Source organism: Montipora capricornis, chromosome 11, assembly GCF_036669925.1.
Source record: "Montipora capricornis isolate CH-2021 chromosome 11, ASM3666992v2, whole genome shotgun sequence".
Lineage (NCBI taxonomy): Eukaryota > Metazoa > Cnidaria > Anthozoa > Scleractinia > Acroporidae > Montipora > Montipora capricornis.
Window position 1 is genome coordinate 34651214 of NC_090893.1, and position 24431 is coordinate 34675644.

The 24431-nt window shown below is 39.2% G+C and overlaps 2 protein-coding genes across 6 annotated transcripts in view; one reads left to right on the plus strand and one right to left on the minus strand.

Annotated features, from left to right (window-relative positions):
- LOC138024569 (myelin transcription factor 1-like) overlaps positions 1 to 2314 on the plus strand; it is a 3367-nt gene extending 1053 nt beyond the window's left edge. For 2 of the 3 annotated variants that reach the window (XR_011127047.1, XM_068871795.1), the window contains 3 exons: positions 659 to 715; positions 1258 to 1356; positions 2096 to 2314. Coding sequence is in view for 2 of the 3 variants with exons in the window: in XM_068871795.1 (XP_068727896.1) it covers positions 659 to 715; positions 1258 to 1356; positions 2096 to 2169 (230 nt within the window). In the remaining variant the exon portion in view is untranslated. The remainder of the gene's footprint in view (positions 1 to 658; positions 716 to 1257; positions 1357 to 2095) is intronic. The other variant, XM_068871796.1, reaches the window with a different exon arrangement.
- Positions 2315 to 2511: 197 nt separating this feature from the next.
- LOC138024567 (rhodopsin, GQ-coupled-like) lies at positions 2512 to 23621 on the minus strand. 3 transcript variants are annotated; one of them, XM_068871794.1, is made up of 4 exons: positions 23310 to 23621; positions 13854 to 13910; positions 12839 to 13080; positions 2512 to 8049 (listed from the first exon to the last, which is right to left on the minus strand). In XM_068871794.1, exons 3-4 carry the CDS (start codon positions 13056 to 13058, stop codon positions 7172 to 7174), a joined length of 1098 nt encoding a protein of 365 aa, XP_068727895.1. In that variant the 5' UTR covers positions 13059 to 13080; positions 13854 to 13910; positions 23310 to 23621; the 3' UTR covers positions 2512 to 7171. The 3 variants fall into 3 exon arrangements, with proteins under 3 accessions (XP_068727895.1, XP_068727893.1, XP_068727894.1); XM_068871792.1 differs by lacking the exon at positions 13854 to 13910 and having other exon boundaries at positions 23310 to 23620; XM_068871793.1 differs by lacking the exons at positions 13854 to 13910; positions 23310 to 23621 and adding an exon at positions 13272 to 13374.
- Positions 23622 to 24431: the final 810 nt, after the last annotated feature.

Sequence of the window (24431 nt, forward strand, 5' to 3'; positions counted from 1 at the left end):
GTTAACAAAGGTTTTTACATCAATTTAACATTTTTTAATTTCATAGTAAGTCATTTTAAAGAAGTCCTACTATGTTTCTCTATGTGCCTGTTATTTTAAGGACGGTGCCACCTTCAGTATACGCCGGTATTTTTCCCTATGTAAGGATTATTGAGAAAAATACATCTCATTTTCGGCTTTTGCAACAAGAAAAAAGAAAAAAAAGAAAAGGTGGGGGAGGGGGGGGGGGGGGGGTAACCGTGCTTTTTTAAAAAATAACTAGTAATTAGATTTTGTACAGTTTTTACACGTTTAATTAATCATCGCTCAAACACAGACTGAAGGCTACTCTTTTATAAGATAAAAGTTGTGGGTCAGCACGCTATTCTTTGAGTATTTGTAATGTTATTGAGGATCAAGTTAGCGATTTGGCTACCCAAGCCATGTCCGGTGAGTAAAGACATTCCACCAGCTTTTGTGGTGCACGCTAGAATAGTTATAATGCAGAAGATCATACACACAAAAAAAAAAACATTTCCTTGGTTTTCTTGATTCAGTCAGAAGAGTGATAAAGTGGTGCGGAGGGTGACAAAGAATTGTTGCATTTACATCCTTTTATAATATATAAGGAAGGTCCGAACAAAAACAATCAAGTTCGCTTAATCTTCTTTGTACGTAGAGATGTTGAGAATGCTGGAGAAGGAAGTTGAAAAAGATGAGCCGATTCCAGAAGAAGGTAACATTGTTGTACATTCCCTCGCTTTCTGACGGAAAATGAAGACGGACGGGGGTGGAAGAGGGATTAATTCGAGCCGTCTAAGAAGGAGCCAAAAGGGAAAACAAAAGGACTTCTTTCCACAGCTGGCCAGGGAGGGGGGTGGGGGTGGAATGTGGAATACAGTCAGTTAAGGGTGCGTTCGATTGACCGTATTCCGGAATAGGAATACATGGAATAGAAGTTAAAAAATTTTTCGCTTTTACGGAGATTCACATTAAAATTGTCATAACACCTGCTAAATTGCTATTTTCAACATATCTTTATTATTCTATTTGCTTCAAAACGCCAGACATATCGTTTTAAATAATTACTCCACGTATTCTTATTCCGGAATAGGGTCAATCGATTGGAGCTTCTCAATGAAGACAGAGAATATCTGTCCATCCATCGGTCCGTTCGTCCGCCCACCTATCCATACATTCAACTGCTCGTCTGTCCGTTTGTCTTCCTCTATATAAATGCATTGATTTGTACCTCCTTGTTATTATCTTAATGAATAGATAAAGGACCACGATCTTCTCAAGAAGTGGCGGATGAAGAGGAAGAGGGAGAAGAAAGCGAACAGTTTCGGGACATGAATGTAAACGAAGAGCTAAAAGGTAACACTAACACTTTCTTTTTTAAATAAACAAAAAATAAACACTACTGCACATCGGACGTCATAACTCGATTGTTTTCCTTAATGTTTCCTTCGTCTTTGTACCCTGGCCTTGTGATACTTGTGTATTAGTACGAGAGCCCACACCCTGGCGGGCACTCCATTGATTTCATCTTTCTGTGTGAAATACTTATTCCTGTGTACAGTGTAACAGAGTCTTTCAAAAAATGCCAGTGCATGTTTCCTTTTCTCAGGAAAGTGTCTAAAGTTGTAGGTAGAGCATGACCACATTTGTAAGCTTGTAATAGTTTAACAGCTCTCTTAGTTTTATCACTAGGTATTGTAGTTATATCCTGTTTGGATATCAAGCGAATCAAAATCTAACTTACAAGAGCTACTACGATGAAATGGTATATGAAATGAATCATATATATTGAACTGCGGATATGAAGTCAAGTTAAGCCATGATTCTCGCAGTTATGAACGCAATTTTAGCAGTTGCGTAGAGAAGTCCTGAATTTTTCGGGGCTTCTCTACGCAACTGCTAAAATTGCGTTAATAACTGCGAGGATCATAGCTTCACTTGAAGAGCTACTACACCACTTTTCCTTTTCTTTCACCAATAGTGTAAAAAACATGACATGTCGTGCTTTTGCTTCAATGCTGTAGCAGAAATCATGGACTGCTGAATGAATGCTCTTGTGTGTCTTAATGCATTTATCTGTCTCTAACGTTCTTAGAATCCGACGAAGAAAAAGACCCATTTTATCCAGAGGTGGATTTGGACGAAGAAGAGAAGAAAATCACCGCCTAACAATTTGCTCCAACAATTTGGGCATTTCGCTGAAACCAAGGGGAAATCTTTGGAGTGATGATCAATCTTATCTTATCTGGAGTGTTGATCGATGTTATCATTAAGTAGACTAGAGGGATAATAAAGTAACAACGTTATGAATGAAGTACAAGTTTTTCTTTTTCCATTCCTTTCCCTTACCCTAAGATATTTTACTGTTGCATGCTCCAACCATCCAGCATTTACAAGATTGGCGGGGAAGGGTGTGGTAAAAACCCAAAATTTTAGCGGGAATACTGTAACTGAGTCATTTGCCCAAGTTTGATAGTAGGTATAAGGTCTATTCACCACTGGAGGCCAATATATTCACAAAAGGTCAAATTAATTAAAAATTTACTAAACTCATTTACGTCCAAACTATAATGTTCTTGAAGAGATTAATTTTTTCGATTTTAACTCAGGGATACGCGAAAATAAATCCGAGTGCTTCCCTGCGACCTTCCGATTACGACTGCTGCAAAGGAGCACTCCGGTATTTTCCGAGTATCGCCGATTCAACATCGAAACATAAATCTCAGTTCATTCACCGGGGTTAACATATAACATCTCTCTCAAAAAAATGTTCTTTTCGGTGACACCATGCACATGCAACATGTAAACAGCTTTTTAGTACTTGATCATCATATTGGGATAATACAAGGATACAAAAAGGAAGATCACGAAAATTACAAAATACAACTTCAAAGACCGATACATGCCACTAACAAGGCAACCTTGAATTGACTCTCTCTCTCTCTGTCCTTCCGTTTTCATTGAGAAAAAGTTTGGGCTCATGTTAACTCGAATGATCGGCCATCCATAATAGCTAAATTAATCTATTCCAATTTTTGCTTAGATCAATACGGAACGTAATCACTGTCCGAAACGCGGTTCCACGATTCTAAACCAGGGTTAGCATTTACCGTCTCTGACTCCCAAAAAAGGGGATTTTAAGAAACGGTGACGGCTATAGCTGTATCATGGTATAAAAGGTTCGAACTCAACGTGCGCCACGCATTTTCATACACTTCCACGTCGTACTCCGCAAAAGTATAGCTTGGAATAACCAAATTTAAGGTTTTGATGAGAAATCTAGCATCTTCCATTGCCATATTTATTTCAAAACTGGACGTTCTTACCGTGATCCAGTTATATGATACTTCGCTCGTCTGATAAATAAGACGGAATAACTGCGAAATTCTCAAGATTGCGCAGAATTACATTATAAGGTGACGTTTTCTTTCCCTTAGCCGTCGTTTTTTCTTAATTGAACTTAAATCATATGGACCGGTCTTAATTTATGATGCAGCTGATAGGTAACTCTGCAACTTCAAAACGGTTCTCATATCGGCTCAGAAACTATGATCAAGCTCAAACACTGCAATAAACAAAGGACAATACCCTCATGCTGAGAATTACGGAAATGTTTCTTGTATGAATTATAACGTTATGAGAGCTGGAATGGGTTTGGCTTTCCATTACGAAAGTACGAGGGGAAGAATTTAAATCAAGCCAGGACGAAAACTAAATATTGGCGGCAATTACTAGAACGACATAATGATAATTGTTTAAAGTCGCATTGTGAGAACTTCGCATCTTTTAAACTTGTTTCGCAGATAAGATCAACCGTAGCAGAAGTTCATAACCCAGAAGTCTCGATCTGCTATGGAATGAGACCCATTAGTTTACAGTATTAAGGAGCTTAAGTACGCGCGTTTTTCAGACGCGGACGGCAACCGGAAGTAACCTGTTTTCTCTTTTAACTTGTCTTCACACAACCGCATTTATATTGCTAAATATCATTTCTCCATTTTAGATGATTTATATAAAAATGTGGGAGACACTACTGTCCTGGCACACGAAATTTTCTCTTCCGGTTTCGGTCCGCGTCTCAAAAAAGCGTGTGCTTAAGCTCCCTACTAGTACTATCTATTTTTAAAACGGCTACTGCTAGATTTTTGCGCGAGCAAGGCGTAGCGGCACTGATTGCGTTCCGCCCGTCTTTCCGCGCACGATTTTGCATTTAGCACGAGCAGCTACTTGGTTGCAACCAATCAGGAGAGTTGTTAGGCTCAATCTGATTGGCCATTATTTTGCGAAACCTGTATTCTAAATTTAGGTAATACAGTATACTGATGGGCCAAGGCCAAATGAGAAAGATCGACACTTCTGGGTTATGTGCTCCTGACCGTAGCTTATAAAACTTACAATATGGTTATAAACTGTGTAGCCCCGATAGTATAATTAAAAGTTAAGTACTTGTGAGTGCTCTCCAGCGCTAAAGTTGCTTAATTAAAACCAGACGTTTCGGGACTACTGTCCCTTTATCAGTGGAAAATGTCGTTTGATTTTTTTAAATGTAACAGCATTTGAAGCTTGCGCTGGATGAATTCATTTAAATAGAATTTAAGGACGTTCGCGGCAAAATCTTCCTACGGTGAAATTTTCTTCATTTCTCGCCTAGAGTTAGGTCATAAAGTACTTACTCCAAAAATGAAAAAAAATTGGGGGTCACAGACTTTGTTTCGGAGAAAATGGCAGTGGAATGCCTTAATTTCGATAAATAGGTCATAATAACGAAATGAAGCCTCATCAAGGTTTTTTAGGAGTGGAAGTTTTAGATGATTACATGCCACTAGGGAAGTCGTAAACAGTAGAGTTCATCCTCGACGAGCGTTTTCGTAAGCTCTACCCGTTGCAGCAGCCACTTCAGGAATTCGATAGCACGAGAAAAGAAAATAAAAAAAAAAAGATAACTTCTTAAGGCGGGAATTTTGTTCATTTAATCATATTTTGTAGAAAGTAAGTAAAGTAAATGTTACATGATTTAAAAAATAGGGGTCACTGATGATCTAAAGGAGTAAAATCAATGTGATGTTGCAAAGCTCTTGAAAAATTTCGTTTGTCACGTTTTTTGCGTGACCTGTCGGGGAAGGACTGGAAACCAAGACAAGGATCGATTTTTGAAGGGATAACAGATTTTTATTTTAAAAAAATCCTCGATCATAGCAACGAAGTTTCAAGCAGACGTCATCATCATTTGGTTAGTGTTTTGTATATTATCTCTCCATTGCCGTCCTGATCATCTTCTGGAGTATGGTTTTTGTGAAATTTAATCGCTGATTGTTTCCACGCAGGTCCGCACTATTCAAGCGGACGAGGACGAAAAATACAATTCTGCTATATTTTCACGAGAGTAGATAAAAAGAACTTCAAAACATGCATTCATTTTGAATTTACTACCATTTTTGAGCTACCATGAACGGCTAACGTTTTTCCGCGTTTTTCAACGCTTAAAACATTCAAGTTTAAATAACAAACAAACTGCGGTTATAAACGTAACGAGATAACGCATGTTGTAAAACTTTTTATGTTACAACATGCGTTATCTCGTTATGTTTATAACCGCACTTTGTTTGTTATTTTTACTCAAGTTGAAATGGCCAAAGAATAAGAGTGTCTACATTCAAGTTTGTTAAGATAAACTGTCATGTTTTTAAATTGAAGGCAACTGGCAAAAAACAGTTCGCTTGATCTCCTCCATTCTCCAAGCCCTTTCATACTATAAGCCATTTAAGTTCGTTGTGGCAGGATTTTCCAGAAATGTAAGCTTGTCCTTTGTTGACATTCATAATTGTGCAAAGTTTTTCAAACCTGTGTTTCACGTGCAGAAACACACAGACGGAGCTGTCAATGTTCACACTCTAAACGTTAATTGTTCAATTAAAAACGCGAGAGTTTGTCTAGACAAACTTCGATGTTTTAAGCATGGCAAAACGCGGGAAAAAGTGAGCTGTTCATGGTAGCTCGAAAATGATAGTAAGTTCGTAGTGTAATGAATACATTTGAAAAAACAGCCCCATTAAATTTACGCAACGGTTCGACCTCGAGTTTTCCAAACTTTCGAATTCAGCCACTACTCGTTCAGCTACCTTTTCCAGATCTTTTCCACCCTGCCGCTCACTTCTCTTTAACGTTTCATGATGATTCGGAAATAACTGTGCCATTTTTTTGTGGCCTGGAATTTTTGTCACCGTGTTATTGTCACTAATGCTTGAAAAATATTTATGAAAGTCAAGTGGACTAGTGCACGACTGATAAAACAACGTGAATATCAGTCGTGCAGAAGTCTACTTGTCTTGCACAAATAGTTTTTAATCAATTTTGACTGATCACGATCTTCTCTGATCCAACGTGGTGCAAGACTTATCGTCCACGGTTTTTGCAAAGGTTTTAAGACGGAATCCACCAGAAGTTCGAGTAACAAGTGGACAAAAACCTAGTACCAAGATTATAAACATCGTATTGCAAACCTCTGTACGACTGTTTTAAATATCTTCTGAAGAAAGATCATTTCTAGCAACACCAAACGTCAAAAAAAAACTGTTGAACTTCGTAAGAAACACTTGAAAGTACTGGTGAAATGAAACTGATGATGAAATTTTACCTGTGTTTGCACAATTTCTCTGAACGTTGAAATTTAATTTTTCTCATTCCCATGGGAAATTGTTTTCGGTGTTATTTCAGGCAAATGGTTATATCTTTAGTTTTAAGGAAATGTAAAAAGGACTGTAAAATGCTTAAAATTATTCTGGTACCAGATTTTTGTCCACTAAAAACTGAAATTGCTCGATTTTCTATCGGATTTCGTCTTAAAACCTCAACTTTACTAATGCTCGAAGTAATGCGTGACATATTACAGTCGCGTTACCTGCGCAGTAACGATGCGCACAAACAATTATCGCGAACGTCCCTAAGTCAATGTTTATATCACGTCTTTTTTAGCGTTGGTCTTCAAATGTTGCTACATTAAAATAAAATGACGTGCGCTCAATCAAACGGCATTTTTCACTGATAAAGGGACAGTAAAGAACACTAACAATTTTTAGCCTATAAAGCTTGCTGATGACATCGTTTCCGTTGTTGATGACGATGTCCTTGATCTAAATTTCATAATATGAGAAAAGCTTGTATTCAATAACGATTATACTTGACGTTCTTCAGTGCCTCGTGCATAACAGTCGTTAAATTCACCCTGCGATAACTTTTTCACCGTTTGAATTTTCCGTGCCCCTTGATCGGAAGTGCTGCTTGTATTCTTATTGGCTTTTTTGGCATTCGAGGAGAGATCATCGAGGCTGTAATCTTCTTTTCCTAGGCCCAAAAATCCCATAAACTGCTTCCTGTATGTTGAGTTAGAAGCGCAATAAATAAATGGATTTAACGTGGAATTCCCCATACATAACACAACCGTGACTTGGTGAGCAGGGGTATCCATCTTGGTGATGTCAAACTTGAAAAGCAAGTAGTAAATTTGGTTGGGAAACCAACAGAGCGCCAGAGTTATGGCGATAAGAGCGCACATGCGCAAAAGACGTACACCGGACTTGCCTTTTCGGGTCTTGAACAAAGCTGGGGAATGTCGAACTTTCCTCCACAGACTTAGAAAGGAAACGCAAGTGATCAAAAGCGGAATAAGGAATTTTCCAAGAAATTCAACCAAGGCAACCACTTTTCTGGTATTTCCTTCCGTGAGGACAACCCATACGCATTCGCCATTTGACCCCAGTTCCATCTCAAACAAATGTGGGGCATTGAATAAAAACGATATTACCCATACCATTGTCACCATAAGGTAGATTCTGTAGCTCTTAAATCCAACTCTGTACTTAAGAGGCTTTGCCACGGCGAACCATCTCTCAAGGGACAGACAAGTTATTGTGTAAACCGACACGATGCCGAGGGTGAACACAAGATAGTACGACGCCACTATGCGACAGAAGAGATCTCCTGCAAAGCCCCCTGGGATAGGGAAGTTGCTTATGCCTATGACGTAAGCTGGCGTTATAATCAGGCCAATACCTGCGGATAATAAGATGAAGAGAAATTAAGAAATGATATAAAATTATGATCAACTTCTACTAAGCGTCTCCAATTGTGATGAAAAGGATGGGTCACAAAGAAAAGTAGAAATCGTCACCTTTGTCATGTTCGTGAGAGTTTTAAGGTGGTCCCACCTACGTAAAGCTATTATTATACGGGAAGGCACCTATATATATCAGTGGTTGTTCAAGTACCAATATTTGGCGAAAATCAGTTGATAAAAATCATTGTCAAAAATTCTTTTATCTCAAGAACTATTGATGAAATGGTATATGAAATGAATCATATATGAACTGCGGATATGAAATCAAGTGAAGCTATGATCTTCGCAGTTATGAGCGCAATTTTTGCAATTGCGTAGAGAAGCCTGAAAAAGGTCACGGGTTCAAACCCCGTTGAAGTCCTGAATTTTTCAGGCTTCTCTACGCAATTGCAAAAATTGCGCTCATAACTGCGAAGATCATAGCTTCTCTTGATCAAGAACTATTGTAAACATTTTTCAATTAATAATTTCTATCTGCCTGCGAGATTTGGCTATCATTACAAGAAAAACGCTTGTTCTTGTGCAATTTGAACTTCGCAAGAATGATATACATGATTTGGGGTGTTATAATCCATGAGACCGTAAAAAACACTAAATCTTCTAGTTAGCTGACTTTTAAAACGAGGAGCAAATTTCAGTTTGGTGCTCAATTTTTGAAATTCAGGACTATCCTAAGGACATTTGTCCAGGCAAAAAGATCATCGCTTCGTAAGTTTTTTTGCTGAGCGTGTCAGTGTAAAACAACTAACATGATGTCTGATAACCACTCTGATCCCAAGAATATAGAAGACATTTTAATGATAAACAAGAGCCTGAGACCCGCTGATTAGGTCTCAGGAGATTACGTCCATTTCATAAAATTGTCGCACAAAAGGAAAAAGAAAAATGAATGAAATGGATGTATATTTGAAGTGCGGTTATAGGCGAATGGCACAACAATGATCCTCGTAATTAGCTGGACAATTTTAAGCAATGTTAAGCAATACTGCACGTGACTCGTGAATAAGAAAAACATAGTGTTAGGGCCGATTTACACGGTACGACTTTGTCGCATGCGACAACGGCTTACGACAGGCCCACGACATGATTTACGATTGTTGTGTACGTCAGAAAAAATGTCGTAGCATTTTAAAACATGTTTTAAAACGCTGCGACAATCGTAAGTCATGTCGTAGGCCTGTCGTGAACTTGTCGCATGCGACAAAATCTTATCTTGTAAGGGCCGATTTACACGGTACGATTTTGTCGCATGCGACAACGGCTTACGACAGGCCCACGACATGATTTACGATTGTTATGTACGTCTGCAAAAATGTCGTAGCATTTTAAACATGTTTTAAAACGCTGCGACAATCGTAAAGTCATGTCGTAGGCCTGTCGTGAGCTTGTCGCATGCGACAAAATCGTATCTTGTAAATCGGCCCTAAATCGGCCCTTAAACATAGTTTATAAAAATATTTGAAGATCGCACTTGAACCAAAATTAACTGTGACCTAAACAGCACCCAAAAATAAGTCGAATTGTTTGAATTTCAGACTGACGCAGTTTCAGCCTTAACATTCAAAGATATATTTGTTACCCGTTTTAGAGGATGATCAATGATCTCGAAAATGCAGTACTTGTTTTCTCTCTTTTATGATTTTTGTGCAAGGCTCAAACTTGCTTCCATAAGCGTATTATAGCGTGCTCATTCGCCGTGGTATTTGCCACAAATCTACAATCAACAGTTCAGTAGTGTTATCCGTGATTAAACTATCGTGTTTACGATTTTCAGTAAATCAGAAACAGCATCACAGGATAGTACTGCTTAGCAGTGCCTTTTATGGATGTTCGAATATGAGGGAGCGTTCACAAGCCGAGGCGTGTAGTGTGGGGACGGTGGATAACAACACTAGAAAATAGGCACGCAATTGCGTACGTGTGGTAGTGCAGTCACAGCGCTGTATAATTACCAACTGAGCTGCGTTTTGTCTTCCAGGAGATTCAAGTTATCTTTGCGTAATAATTATGTAGCTCTAATAGTACACAATATTGTTAGGGTACCGCATATCATGATAATGCAATGCTAGATGTATTTGGTAAATAGCCCCCTGAGAAGACATGTGGTTACTAGTAAAATACTAAATCCCAGAAAGATTGACGAAAATAAAACGGAATCGAGAAACATGGGCTTGGAGGCAGACATGTTCATCATTTTCAAGTTCCCTTACAACTTCTTTTTCACCACAAGTTTCAGCGTGCACTCTGAGCGTCGGACAGCTTCCTAAGAAAAAAGTTCACTAAAGCAAACCCTGTACTGCGGGGTTGGTATTTGGATGGATGACCTCAAAATACACGACTCGCCGTCAGAAACATAGGACCGAAAATTCTATTTTAACGCTAAAAAATGCAAACGAAGCAAGGTACAGATTTTGTTAACCTGCTTTATGCAAAACAAATATTGATGCAAAAGTAAATAAATTTTGATAGACAGATTTTAGGAAGACCAGAAGAGGTTTTCAGGAAGTGTCGATCGAGGATAAAATATTTTGCCATCAGCAACAAGTTTTCATGTGAAACAACTTAAATTTTGAACCGAGAATATAAAACGTTACCATCAGCGAAAAGCATTTCGGGAGATTTTTGCTACGTTCAATTTTTCCATTGTACTTTTGGCTGCACAAGTAAATCGCAAAATCGAAAGTATAACATCGAATTCAGCGGGCGCCATGATCAAATTAACCTTGCATGGTTACTCGCGAAACAAAGGATACATTTGTGTCAAAATGATGGCAACACACTGGGTTTTTGTTTTTGTTAGTTTGGTATTTTTTCTTTCAACTGTTTTAAAGATTGACAAGCAATGTGCAAATTCAACACAACGATCAAAACCGCCCAACTCTTGAGGTTCACCATTGTTTCTACAAAGTCAAAAATGCACTCTCCTATACCAGGCTAGACCAGGTAATTCCATCGTTCTGGAAATAGCAGCTGCTTTATTATTCATCAGCGTCACAAATTCTTGCCAATTTTGGAGCTCATTTTGTTGAAACTCAAGTATGCTTCCAACAGACCTGTTTATGTTCGTGAGTTGTGGACAGGCTGCGGGCCTATTTCACTCTTACATTCTTACGCTCATACACTCTTACAACTCGGTGACATAGTGTGTAGTGCAGTGCCACAAAAACAAACTACATTACGTTAAAAATGACAACCAATTACAAATTGAGATAACAAAATTTAGGTTTGGAACACTGGATTATGATGACACAATTACACATTGCTTCCCTTTACTGTGGACATCGCATCAATTAGTTCATTAGATAACTCTCCTGATCTTGAAGGATTTTGAATAAGGTCCTAGCTATCTGGTTCTCAAAACTGCGTTTTGGAAGATTCTTGAGCTATCTCACCGATACATGGCACAACCTAACAGGTTTCCAGTGTTTCAGGTACACAAGAACCACTTTCCCAGACAAGGCTGGAGTTCTCTCAAATTCTTTTTAACAAGTAAAAAAACATTACAATAATAAATAAAAGAAACCCCTCAAATAATGGTATCAAAGTACCGGACATGGGATGGGAATCAACGGACGAAATGTCCGCCCTCTGGCCTCAAACGAAAACCTTGGACTGCTACAGAGAAAATCAACACCAAGAAAGTAATGATATATCATCAAGACCAACTATTTTCTTAAAAGAAATATCACACAGTAGTGTAAGGGTCCAAATCTATAGTAAAATATAACAAAAACTATTGCTTAATGAAAGCTTACAGGAACCGCCAAAAAGAGGCGTGCATTCAACTATGTACTCGAGAGAGCAAAATTATGACAAAGGAAAAGGAAACCAGACCACGTACAAGGGAGTCATGTAAGCCTGTCAACCCCATTTTACACTATCGAAAATTATATTTTGTTAAATCGTGTCTACATTGGCTAGTGACAATTTTTTTTTTTCATGATTTAAGGTACCCCCGTAAGAATGTTTATATTTTCCAAACACCTTCCTTTTTACCCCTAATTTTTTTGGAGGACCCCCAATTTTTTCCCAGTCCCACACCCCCAACACGCACGCACGTTTTTGGGAACGCTCTCTGTGAAGGATATGAACCACGAGATCAAAAGTTGGAATCACGGCTACTTTCACAGCAACTAAAGATAAACAGCAGCATGATTACTGAACTGCTCTCAAGCTTTCATTTGAATAATACGAAAAGGATAACGATAGGTAAAATACCAGATCAATATTTAGAACCAACTAACTCAGCAGTATCACCAGATGTACAATTCAAACGGTCACGCTAGCTGATTTCAAGCGCACAACTTCGAAAATTGTTCGAATTCGCGATTAGGGCAAGTAAACAGAAACTAGTCGGACATGATAATCCATCACCCTAAACTTTTGAAATACCAAACTGCAGCAGTCGAGGCTATCCAAATAGTTAACCCAAAATGCCTCTCTCTGTTACACTCCTGGTTACAAGATTTGTTTTAGTACAAAACGTCTCCGTTGAGTACCACAAAATCGCGTAACCGGGAATAACGCGTTTTGTCTGTAGTGACGAGGCATACAAGGGAAAATCCGAAAGCAATTTGTACGGGCAACATCACCATTGCGTTACAGGAGAACCTTATGAGCTAAACCATTAAGTTGGGTTCAGGTAACAGTCGGCACCGGTCTTCCATGTTGAAATGTCAATGAAATAGTCGTCCATAGGTAACAATAGTAGATGAATTATCTTACCTGTGGTCATATCGGTGATTGCCAAGCTCAGGATAAGAACATTATAAGAGCTTCGCAACAGAGATCTGTTGTGAATAAACACCACCACAAGGAGTGCATTGCTCACGAAAGCAACAACAGCTATAATTCCCATGCACACTCGCAAGGCAATGTGAGGTTCAATGTTAGGGTCGCTGCTTTGTCCTTGGTAGTCTGGGATAACACTAGTGTTGTTGTTCATCTCTTGTTGATTAGCGACTCAGCTGAAAAACCAAGGAAATAAGTCATATAAAGGAAACGAGAATGTTGCGAATTCACTCACAACTTAGAAAAAGTGATTAAGTGCCATCCCCTAACTGATTTATACTGATTACACATTTCAACCCTTGACGAAAATAGAAAAAAATAATAGACATCAGAAGTGGTATTTATGCTTCTTCAATTGCAGCCTTACGTTGCTCCGGTGAAAAAAAAGATGCAGCTCAACTTAGTATATATACTGAAGTTGTCATGATGCATGCATCCCACACTAGTTGCAAATATAAAAGTTCCCGAGTGTCCTTTGATTGCTCGAAAAGGCCGTAAGTTTGATTCCTGACCGAACACCGAACAGTAAAACGAGTCATACTAATCTGAACTGTAATAGATTATTTTATGCTCACCGAAGAACTCAATACAACAAAGATCAAAAAACGTATGGTATTGCTTTTACTGGTAGCCGAATATCTGGATGGCAAGAACAATATGGGCTTTTTACCGTTCGCAAATAATAGGGCCGCTTATACGAGAGAAAATAAGCCGCGGCTTACTCTGACCGCGGCGTAAATAATACGTTCCAGGCCAGGAACGTAGATTTTGTACCATTTATACGGGGTGTTCGCGTCTTATGTAAGCCGCGGCTTATTTTCTCTCGTATAAACGGCCCTAATGTTGCACATCGCTTTAACAATATTCATTGCATGATATGTTAACAGTGCAGAAGGTGAAAACTTGTGGGGCAAAAGAAAACGCTACCAAGCAATTACAAGTAACTCACAATTAATTTGTTCAAAGCGATTTCTTTGATTTTTACGAGCAAGGTCCAAATTCTTAGCTGTCGAAGAAGAGAACAAAAAGGAAGGAATTTAATATAAGTTATGCACCATTGAAAATACACCAATTTGGCTCCGTACAATAAATTAATAATTCAATTTTAATCGCTCAATTAACGATGAAAGCGGATTAATTCATTGGGATAAAAAAAAGAAAAACATTGTAAATGCAAGTCATCATAAACAGATATCAGAAGAATAAGGACTCTTGATTTTTGTCTTGACCCTTCGGAAATCAATATTCGATGCACTTCATTCTTCTTGACGTCAACGGAAGCAATCCTATATTTCAGCGATTGTTGGGGCGTTAATTATTCGCTGCAGTCATTCTGAAATCATACCACGAAAGGGGAAGCTTGAATTGATTATATAACTTTAAAATACGGAATCTGTGAGATAGTGAGAGCCGAAAATGATGTATAAACAGGCAGCCCGAGACAACAGGCAGCCTATAGACTGATGTCACTTCAAGAGTCTAGAGTGGGTTGAAAGAGACAAAAACCATAAGGGGAACAGTGAGGCTACTCTCTTCCTGTACACAGGACCCAAAGCCAAAAACATAACTAAGATTTTATTGCCATGTACTATGCAGAGTACAGTAGTATCCAGGAAACGTTGTTTGCCCAATACTCGCCACTTAAGCAACAGAGAACGTTTTCCGTCTTTCCATAGCATCTAAACACGAAGAGGAGTTGGGAGAATTCGAGACAGCTATGCAAACCTGAGACGCAGTCGAGGGTTTGCATAACTGTCGAGAATTCTCCCAACTCCCCCGAGTGTATAGATGAGGTTATGGAAACAGGGGAAAAAGTCCTCTATCGCTTTTATAAAATATTTCTCAAAGATAATTCCACAAATGAAAGAAAATGCTGTTTTTTTTTACTTCTTGATTGAAAAAGAATTTCTTGATACACGCTCATATTTCCTACCAGCCAATCAAAACGCGCGTCTGACAGCACATTCGACCCAACTGATTCAAGAGAATTTCAGTTAAGCCCTATGATATACCTTCCGGACTTTCATCATTCATTTTATGCGCACTCACTGTGTGATCGCCATGGAGACCATTTACACGCCGGGTCAATATGACGCAAGGTTAAATTTCAATTTAATTTTGGTTTTATCAAAGAAGTTGATAATGTAATTTGGCCACCGGAGAGAGATTTTAAATCCTGACGTTTCAAGCGTTAGCCGTTAGTCAGAGCGAATCCAATTTGGTTTTATCAACGGAGTTGATAATGTAAATTGGCCACCGTACAGAGATTCTAAAAGCTGACGTTTCGAGCGCTAGCCCTTCGTCAGAGGATTCGCTCTGACGAAAGGCTAATGCTCGCACGTTCGGCGTGCCCTTCGTCCGAGCGAATCGCTCGGACGAAGGGCTAACGCTCGAAACGTCAGCTTTTAGAATCTCTGTACGGTGGCCAATTTACATTATCAACTCCGTTGATAAAACCAAATTTTTGTATACTACTTCCCCACCGACGCAGCACCACAGTTTCTTTAGAAACTACCCCTTCATTCATAAATTTCAATTTAATGTTATTAATAAGTGACGAAAGGGAACACAAATGGTCACTACCTCAAATAGCATTGGCTAGTCGAGGCGGGTTGTGATAGAACAGAAATGTCAAATTTGAATACATAAGATATAAAAAAATAGCCATTAAGATATCAACATTACAAGTAGAAAGAAAAAGCAAAAATATATACATCTTTATGCAGTACATGGTATGCATAGGTCATGTCTAAAAGGGACATTTGTCCCTTTTAGACATGTTCACTGTAAGGCATTAAGGAAACTTCAAGAGATAGGTAGTATTGACTTTTAAGCGGGAATATCTGCCTCTGGTAACACTGTCGGAAATTGAAATATTTGCGGGTCAAAAGCGAATGAAGCCGATAGTGTTGTCATGGTAACAGTGATCACGGTAACCCCTAATTACATCATGGTTAACTATACGGATATGGTTTTGAATATAAAGTTCATATTGTAAGTGCGGGTTTAAGGAGGCTCGAAAGGGTTTTTCGTTGCAATAGTGTTTGTGTTTGAGACGATGAAAGATACCAAAGAAGGATATTTCAAAGTGTAGGCAAACTATGAATATCTTTGCAACTCTATCGTTGGGTAATTATGGCGACATATCGGCTACCACGGCAACACGCCAGGTCCACAAAGAGGGCCCTCTAAATTTCAGTTTTTGAAAATTATCTGAAAGACTAAGTCGGTGACCTACCGTTTTTATTTCTTTGTTGGAAATCCCCCTAAATTCTTTAACTTTTTAGAGAGTATGACAAAAAGTAAGATACATCGGAAAAGGGCGTTTTATAGTTTACAGAAAATTGTACTAGATAGCTTTCCCCGAAACTTTTTTAGTTAAAGTGCCATCATGAATGATACTTGCATGCAAAAAATCAAAATGGGTCACGGAAATTTCGAGATAAAGACAATTTTTTCCGCAGGTTTTACTTCCGGTTCGCCGTATTTCACTTCCGGTGTGTTGCTCGCGCTATTTTTGATAGAAATTTGATTCATTCAGCTGACGCGCGTTTCTCAGTTATGGCGTGTATTTGGCGTGTATAGGTTACGCGTGCGCGCGCAGCCTCGCCATCTCTCCGTTACTGTTACGTATTGTAATCTTGACAAAATAAATTCATTTTTGCATGCGGGTTTCAATGGGGGAGTCGTCGAGTCCTTTCACAGGAACGAACGAACCCAACAAATTCACCTCTCCCAACTGACTGAACTGGATGGCTTCATAACTCAGTTGGTAAAGCATTGCACCGGCATCATCAGGTGTCAAAAAAACAACTTACATCCGGTCCAGATGAGTGCGAGGATCATTTCTATCAAGTTCGTCTATAACCTTCTCTTCAAATTATTCGGGAACACATGAGCCCAATCAATTTCAAGTTGGCCTCCTCCAAACTGTGAGGCTTTAATAATAATAATAATAATAATAATAATAATAATAATAACCAGCAAGTCCCTTTGGGATGTCCCATTGCGACAATTACAATTACAATTTAGTGCAAGTGCGAGCGAGTTACTCCAATTAGCACAGCCAACGCTCGGATTAGGGACTACGTCCTTAGGCTACTTTAGTGGTCGCGCCTTTGACAGTAGATCAAAACAAAGGCCTACTGGAGTGGATGTAAGGGATGTAAACACAGCTGTCAGTGAGCTAATCAAGCGCAGTGATGTGCCAGATTCATCAAAAAATCCATTTGGCTACCTGTGGGCGATAAATTGTATCGTGTATTCAGTTGTAGCAGCACTCTTTGTACAAAAAGGTTGGAAAAAACAGGATGGAAAGAGAGACAAGGTGGGCAGACCGGAGTTTAGTGCGAAAGCAAAAGAGCTGTTTGAGGATCAAGCATGTAAGATTAGAGCTAATCTGTCGAAAGCGAAGGCTGAGTTAGAGAGGATAAAGTCCAACAGGAAGATCACGAGAAAAGGAAAAAAGAACAGAGCTGCGCTCCTGAAAGAATGTAAAACTCTCTCAGTGGCCAGTTTGATTGCCTATATGGAGAAGGAGAAGTCGAAGTTGAGAAAGCTGAAAAGGCGTTTCTGGAGCAGGAAAAAGAACGAAGACGCCAGAAGGATGAATAGGGAGCTCCAACTAGACCCTGGAAGAGTATATACGAGTTTCAAAGAGACAATAGAAAGTCAAGGAGACTGTGAGAGACCCAGTTATGATCATGGGCAGCAGGATAAGGAAACAACTCAAAGACTATTCACGAATGTGAATGAGGCGTCGGGTTTCTGGAAGGCTCTTTGGGAGTCAGAAGGGGACGGAAATATAGAAGCAGAGTGGCTAGATGAGATCAGGTGTGTAATGAGGGAGAATGTCCCGGATCTACCAGAGGGATCTTTTGAGCTATGCGCGGAGAAAGCTAAGAGAGTGATATTGAAGAAGAGGAACTAGAGTGCCCCAGGCCCAGACCGCATCGTGAACTATTGTTAGAAGAGAGTGGATTCTGTCCATGATGGGATTGCGAGAGCATTTCAGGCTATAGCACAGGAAGACCAAGAGATTCCGCTATGGTTTGCTGAGGGAAAGTCTTCGCTGGTGAGTTTACATCGCTTTCCTAAGTGGATCGGGAGATAGCGAGAATCAGTGATAAATGGAACACCAGGATAGTCGTTAGAACCCAAGAGGGCTTGGAAGTGTCAGAGAGGATATCTTTTCGCCGAGGTCTCCCCCAGGGTAATGCCTTGTGTCCCAAACTGTTTACTCAATGCCTAAATCCCATCGCCTGGAAGTTGCGAGCGACAGAAGGCTATCCGCCGTCTGTTTAAATCGCTGAATGCAAAGATCACCAAACTGTTGTATGTTGACGACCTGAAAGTTTACGCTGCATCGGAAGGAAAGTTGGAAAGAGTGTTGAGAGATGTTAAAGGAGCCATGGAAGATATCGGGCTACATTGGAATGAGAAGAAATGTGCTGTTGCACATGTGAAACGCGGAGTACTCCAAGAGTCGACTGGAATGTTGGTAGGAGAACACGAGCTGGTGAAGAGCTTAGAGGAGGATTCCCAGTACAAATTCCTTGGTGTACTGGAAAACACTAAGCAAGAAGATACTCTAGTCCTTGAAAATGCAGCAAGAACGTATCTCCGTAGACTCTCTGTAATATTGTCTAACCCTCTTTCAGATTATTTTAAGGTAGTTGCGACCAATAAATTCGCTCTACCAGTAATCACATACTTTATGTGGACTCAGGTATGGCCTATTGCAGATAGAGATACGCGGAAGGTTATCACAGAGAACGGAGGAAAGCACCCACTAGCGTCAACTGATCTGCTATACCTCTCAAGACAAACTGGTGGGCGAGGATTGACGTCGGTCGAGGCAGAGTATAAGACTACGAAAATCAAGGCAGCGGTGAGGCTTTACCAAAACAAAGACCCAACCATCGGTTTCGTAAGGCAGTTTGAGGAGAAAGCGGAGAAGAAGGGTAGGCGTTCCTTGGTCAGAGATGCACAACGTATGCAGAGGAGCTGGGCATGAAATTAGAGTTACAGTACCCGCTACCATCAGGGTCAACAGACGAAGGTGAGAGTATAGAGGGGAAGAAGATTGGACCGTGGGTCAAAGAAGTTGTGATTAACAAACGCTGTGAGAACATTCGACAACAGAGATGGCAGGGGAAGCTAGTGACGGCAGGATGGGAAGATGAAGATCTGGATAGAGAGTGCTTCTCGTGGTTGGCGGAGTGGAGGATGGCGCCAACGCACTCAATAGCAGGGATCAACGAGTTATACGAGCAGCTATTACCAACCAAGCTGTACCACTCCAGGAAGACCAAGACTCGGGAGGATCTAGACGCCACGTGTAGAATGTGCGGGGAAGCTCAAGAGTCCCTGGTGCATGTGCTTGCGGGTTGTAATGCACTTGCCCAGACAAAGTACCTTGCGAGGCACAATGCAGCACTTAAGATAATTTTCTTTGAGTTGCTTAAGGACTATCTTCTAATAGAAACGGCCCCTCCCTGGTACTCCCCAATACAGCCAAAACCAGTGTACGAGAATAACCAAGATACAGCTTACTGGGATGTCCCTGTATACGCGTACAATACGGAAGAAAGAGCGAACAGAGTAGATGCAAGGTTTTGAGATGAGCTGCCCTTGGACAGAAAATCGTCACCAGGAAGACCAGGAAAAGACACAAAAGTACGCTGCTCTACGCTGGGAGCTTAAACAGCAATACCCTGGATTCGAGATACGCCAAGTCAACTTAATTGTAGATATCTTAGGGGGATACTCTAAGAACGTTGGAAGGAGTGTTAGAGAATTGTTATTGAGGTGTAAAGAGAGGTAGAGAAGTCCTCCGCCAGATGCAGAAAGCTGTCCTCAGCGCCGGTCTGAACATCGCCAGAACCTTTAAGGTTCTTAGTTAGCTTAGAACTCCCGCACAAGCCGGCAGCGAGCTACTTATAGAACTCATATAGTTTTTTATAATGTATTATTTAATTAGATTATTGATTTTATGGGATCTTTTTTCCCCTTTTATATCACGTTAGCAATTTCACGTAATTTTAGCATGTAAATAAGACTTAGGCTAGCCACGGTCAACGCCTAGCCTGAGTGAATAGGATCGGCATCCAGATGTGTATATACTGCCACAATAATAATAATAATAATAATAATAATAATAATAATAATAATAATAATAATAATAATAATCATAATCATAATCTTGATCTTAATCATAATCATTATAATAATAATAATAATAATAATAATAATAACAATAATAATAATAATAATAATAATAATAATAATCTCTACGCAGTGGCGCAGAAAGCTGTCCTCAGCGCCGGTCTGAACATCGCCAGAACCTTTAAGGTTCTTAGTTAGCTTAGAACTCCCGCACAAGCCGGCAGCGAGCTACTTATAGGAATCATGTAGTGTAGTTTTTTTATAATACTATTATTTATTTAGATTATTTATTTTATGTGACTTTTTTTCTTTTTCCCTTTTATATAAGATTAGCAATTTCACGTAATTTTGGCATGTAAATAAGACTTAGGCTAGCCACGGTCAACGCCTAGCCTGAATGAGAAGGATCGGCATCCAGATGTGTATATACTGCCATAATAATAATAATAATAATAATAATAATAATAATAATAATAATAATAATAATAATAATAATAATAATAATAATAATAATAATAATAATAATAATATCTCATGGCAGAACATTTAATTGTACCGGCTTCGCAGACTGAGGTCATGGTTTCAAATTCCATCAGTGAAGCCACCTGTATTTTTCAGATGTCTGTAAGAGACAACTGCCGAAATTGTCCGGATAAGTTCGAGGATCAACTCTACATTTTTCGTCTATAACCCTCATTTCAAATATATACATTTCTTTTGAAAATATGTGCGCAAGGAAGCGAAGAGAACTTTTATTTTTTTCCGGCTAGTCCACCGTAAGCATGAAAAATTAATTAACAAATTGTAAAAAGCAAGAGTATAGTTCAAATAACTGACTATGCTATACACTACATTTCCAACATTCAATTCCACATTTTCGACATTTCCAGTGCAAGCAGAAAAGAAAGGCAATTATCATCTGAACCAAGAATCCTACATTGGGTCACTTCTGTACACTACTTTCTTTACTGACCTCTTCGCATCCTTGCCCGCTAGTTCTCCTGTGAATCAATGCTGACTCGAATGACTAAGCTGATGAAAATTGACAACGCGAACGTCTGGAACGTTGTTTTAAAAAAAACAAAGATGGCGAAAGTTTGTGCTCGATCCCGACGATCGAACGGAAAAATAGGGGACTGTGAACAGTCTAGACTTATGTGTGTTCATATTATATCAATTTGTCCAGGATTGTAGTCTAGCGCTCACGAGTCTCGAACTAATAATCAGAACTCCACAAAGGTTCGACTGTCCATATTTTCCCGAGTAACTTCGCGTCAACATGGAAACATGCATTGGTTGATATGTTTCCTTTCGTTTTTATTTGCATCCTTTCATCTCGATCTATTTCCTGTAAGACGCTGAAACCACTAAATGCGAAACGAAAACGAAGGTGAAATACATTTGTCAAGATCAGGTATCAGCTGTAGAGTGATGGCACGCTGTCACGAAAGAATTCAGCAAAGTTCAAGCCATGAACAGTTTCCGCTGGGACAACATTGATTGCGAAGCTAACCTAGCGTTTTTGAATAAAGGAAACTTTTTATCCGGAAACTTTTTTGAAGAGACTGTAAACCAGATAGATCACATCAGGTTGAAGAAGTCATTGGGTGTCCGTTAAGTCGGGGAATTCGAGGCCCACTAGCGCTCCTGAAAGCTAAAAAGGGGACTGGATTTAAAAAATATGCCCATCTTTTGCAGTGTAACCTTTTGCTTTTTGAGACTAAATAAACAAGTACTGCCGTGGGATTTGTCAAGGGATGGATTTTTCCTCTAGTGAGTTTCATGTTTAATAATAAACTTTATTTACCGATATCAATCGATTAGCTCTCTCTTGAAAATTAGCCTTATCGTCCGAATTATCCAGTTTTCTATTTTGTTAATGTTCGGGTAGTGTTAAGCCAAATTTAGGTGGGACAAGTTCTTTATTTGGCCTCTTCATCCACACAGAAGGTGTTTAAAATTCGTTATCTACATCCGGTTCGCGAAGCACGAGGTACGGTGCCTCAAGGAATTTTTGTTAATCTTTGTGTGCGATTCTCTAAAAAATTGTCCTAACTTGCGGAAATGATCGAATAACCTCAGACTTATTAACCCGGAAACAAGGCGTGTGAGACGGATGTACTAACTCAAACGTTAAACGAAAAATAAACAAATGATGGCTAATTCTATCGGTATTATTTAAACTTCCTGTTTCAAACGGACAGAAACCAGAGTGCTATATTAAAGCTTGCAAATCCTAGTAAAATTCCGACGTTGTTGAACTAAGGAACATTTCGTACCGCTAAATGCGTGGACACATGAACGAGGGTATATATATATAAATGAAAATTTTACAGTTATATTTATCTACAGATAGTTAATGCGAAATATTCCCTCTTCCCTATTATTACGTTTGGCTACTTCGCCGTTACTGAAATTTCAATAACTGCGACATATTTTCCCTCTGCATTTTGTTGTTGAGTTACTATTTCGCCGTTAATGACATTTGAATAACTGCGAAAAATTCTTTTTGTATTATATATTGAGAGCCTTTGCTGCAAAATTTTATTGTTATCTATAGAGTAGAATAACTGCAACTTTTTCATTTGTCAAAGTACCGTCTCAAATAGAATCAAAGGCCTTGACTGATATCTTTGAACACAGTAGGAACGATATCAGATTATCATAAGCACTATTCTTTTTACCGCTTCACAGTCTAAAGAAACGCGACTGCAGTCTTATATATGAGATAAAACACTCTCTCTTTTGTTCGGTGGTAGGACTGCGTTTTTGCCTGACAAGACTCCCAGGTCACAAAGATTACGAAATTTAAAAATGTGATCAAAGGTCTCTTAGAAAACACCAGAATCCACCTGAAGACTGAGTGGAGAAGGGTAGATTAAGAAATCGCTGTTAATCGAAAACACAGTGAATAAAGCCGTCGACCTTTTCCGTCTTTCGTGCCCCTTTCTAGCCACACTCTGATCAAATCACTACCAATTGTTCGCTGCCCTTTTCTTCACTTCAACGGTGCAGGGAAAGTACGATTGATCAGCCAAACGCCTAAACAAGGAGTTAACTTGCAAACCAAAATTGACTCAGCGCACGCACACATCCAATTCTAAGCCTCCCTAAAATCATAGGTTATTCGAAATACAAAATGCTGAAATTTGTATGCCGTACATTTCAAAGCTGACACTGACTCAAACCGAGTGATATGATGTGCAACGTGTCGAGTGCAATTTACTCGTCAACTTACCGCTCCGTATGTTGTGACTCCCTTCAGAACCACGTACGATATTTCTGAACTTGGAACGTGGACATGCAATATTGCTGTTATATTCTTCGGTTGTAGCTTTTTGTGACGTGATATACGAGATTTTAATCGGTTTAAGCACAGTTGGTATCCAAGCCACACGTCACACAACGCTCAACGATTTTTCTTACGCAATGGACATTTTCGCCAGTTTTCCAGCATCGCCTTGGTTTGGGTCAAATGGGGATTTTGGGGAATTTTAACCATCGCAACTCCGCTTAGCTTTGACTCATGCAATTCAGTGGTAAGGACAAGATAAGCGTCACGCCTTAAACACACAAAGATCGACTTTCGATGGTCGCTTTACACAAAAATGCTGATTACGTATTGAGTGTTAATTTAGAATAGGCAGTGGCAGGTCAGTTGACGCAGTTACACAGGATGCTCTTGGGGAGGTGGGGGTTCAAGGGGCATTATCTTGCATCTTGATTAGTCCATGCGTATCTAAAAATAGCTGACGAATATAGGATTACTTACATATTCAGTTTGTATACCCTCTTTTTTTTTATACGAATGTTGTTTTTTGCGGCCCAGGCTGAATATTCTTATTTTTCTGCCGATTTTAGGCCGAAAATACTCTTATGACATTTCCGTTTTAGAATTTATTGGGTATCAATTACAAGTGTTTGGTATCTAGATCTGTATCGCGTTACTCGTGATCCATCGCGTTTCGTTAAAGAAAGAATTTGTCATACTGAATACTGTACATATGTGTTACATGTATCGTTCTGTCATTAGCGTTGAACATTTTGCTATCGCTGGTGCAGGTTTTTTTTCGTTTTGTTGGCTAGTTTCGCCGTTCAGAGAAAGGAATAATTTTATACGGTTAAGTTGAAAACATAAAATTGTATTGTATTTACAGATGTTTCAACACACAAAATTGTAGCTATCCTTTTCAAAATCTCAGCCTCGGCTTTATTCTTAAAATATTCTTAAAATTTCGCAAATTTCAGGCTTCATATTCTTATAAAATATATTCTTATTAAAAAAAAAAAGAGTGTGCCTGAGGAAAAAAATCGAATTGCTAAAATTAGGCACGCACGAAATAAGTATTGATGAAAAAGT

Bases quoted from the DNA above. Each gene is read 5' to 3' on its own strand.
- LOC138024567 (XM_068871794.1), bottom strand. From the start codon at position 13,058: ATGAACAACAACACTAGTGTTATCCCAGACTACCAAGGACAAAGCAGC. The intron at 8,050-12,838 runs GTAAGATAATTC...TATTATCCGCAG, and splicing joins AATCACCGATATGACCACAG to GTATTGGCCTGATTATAACG.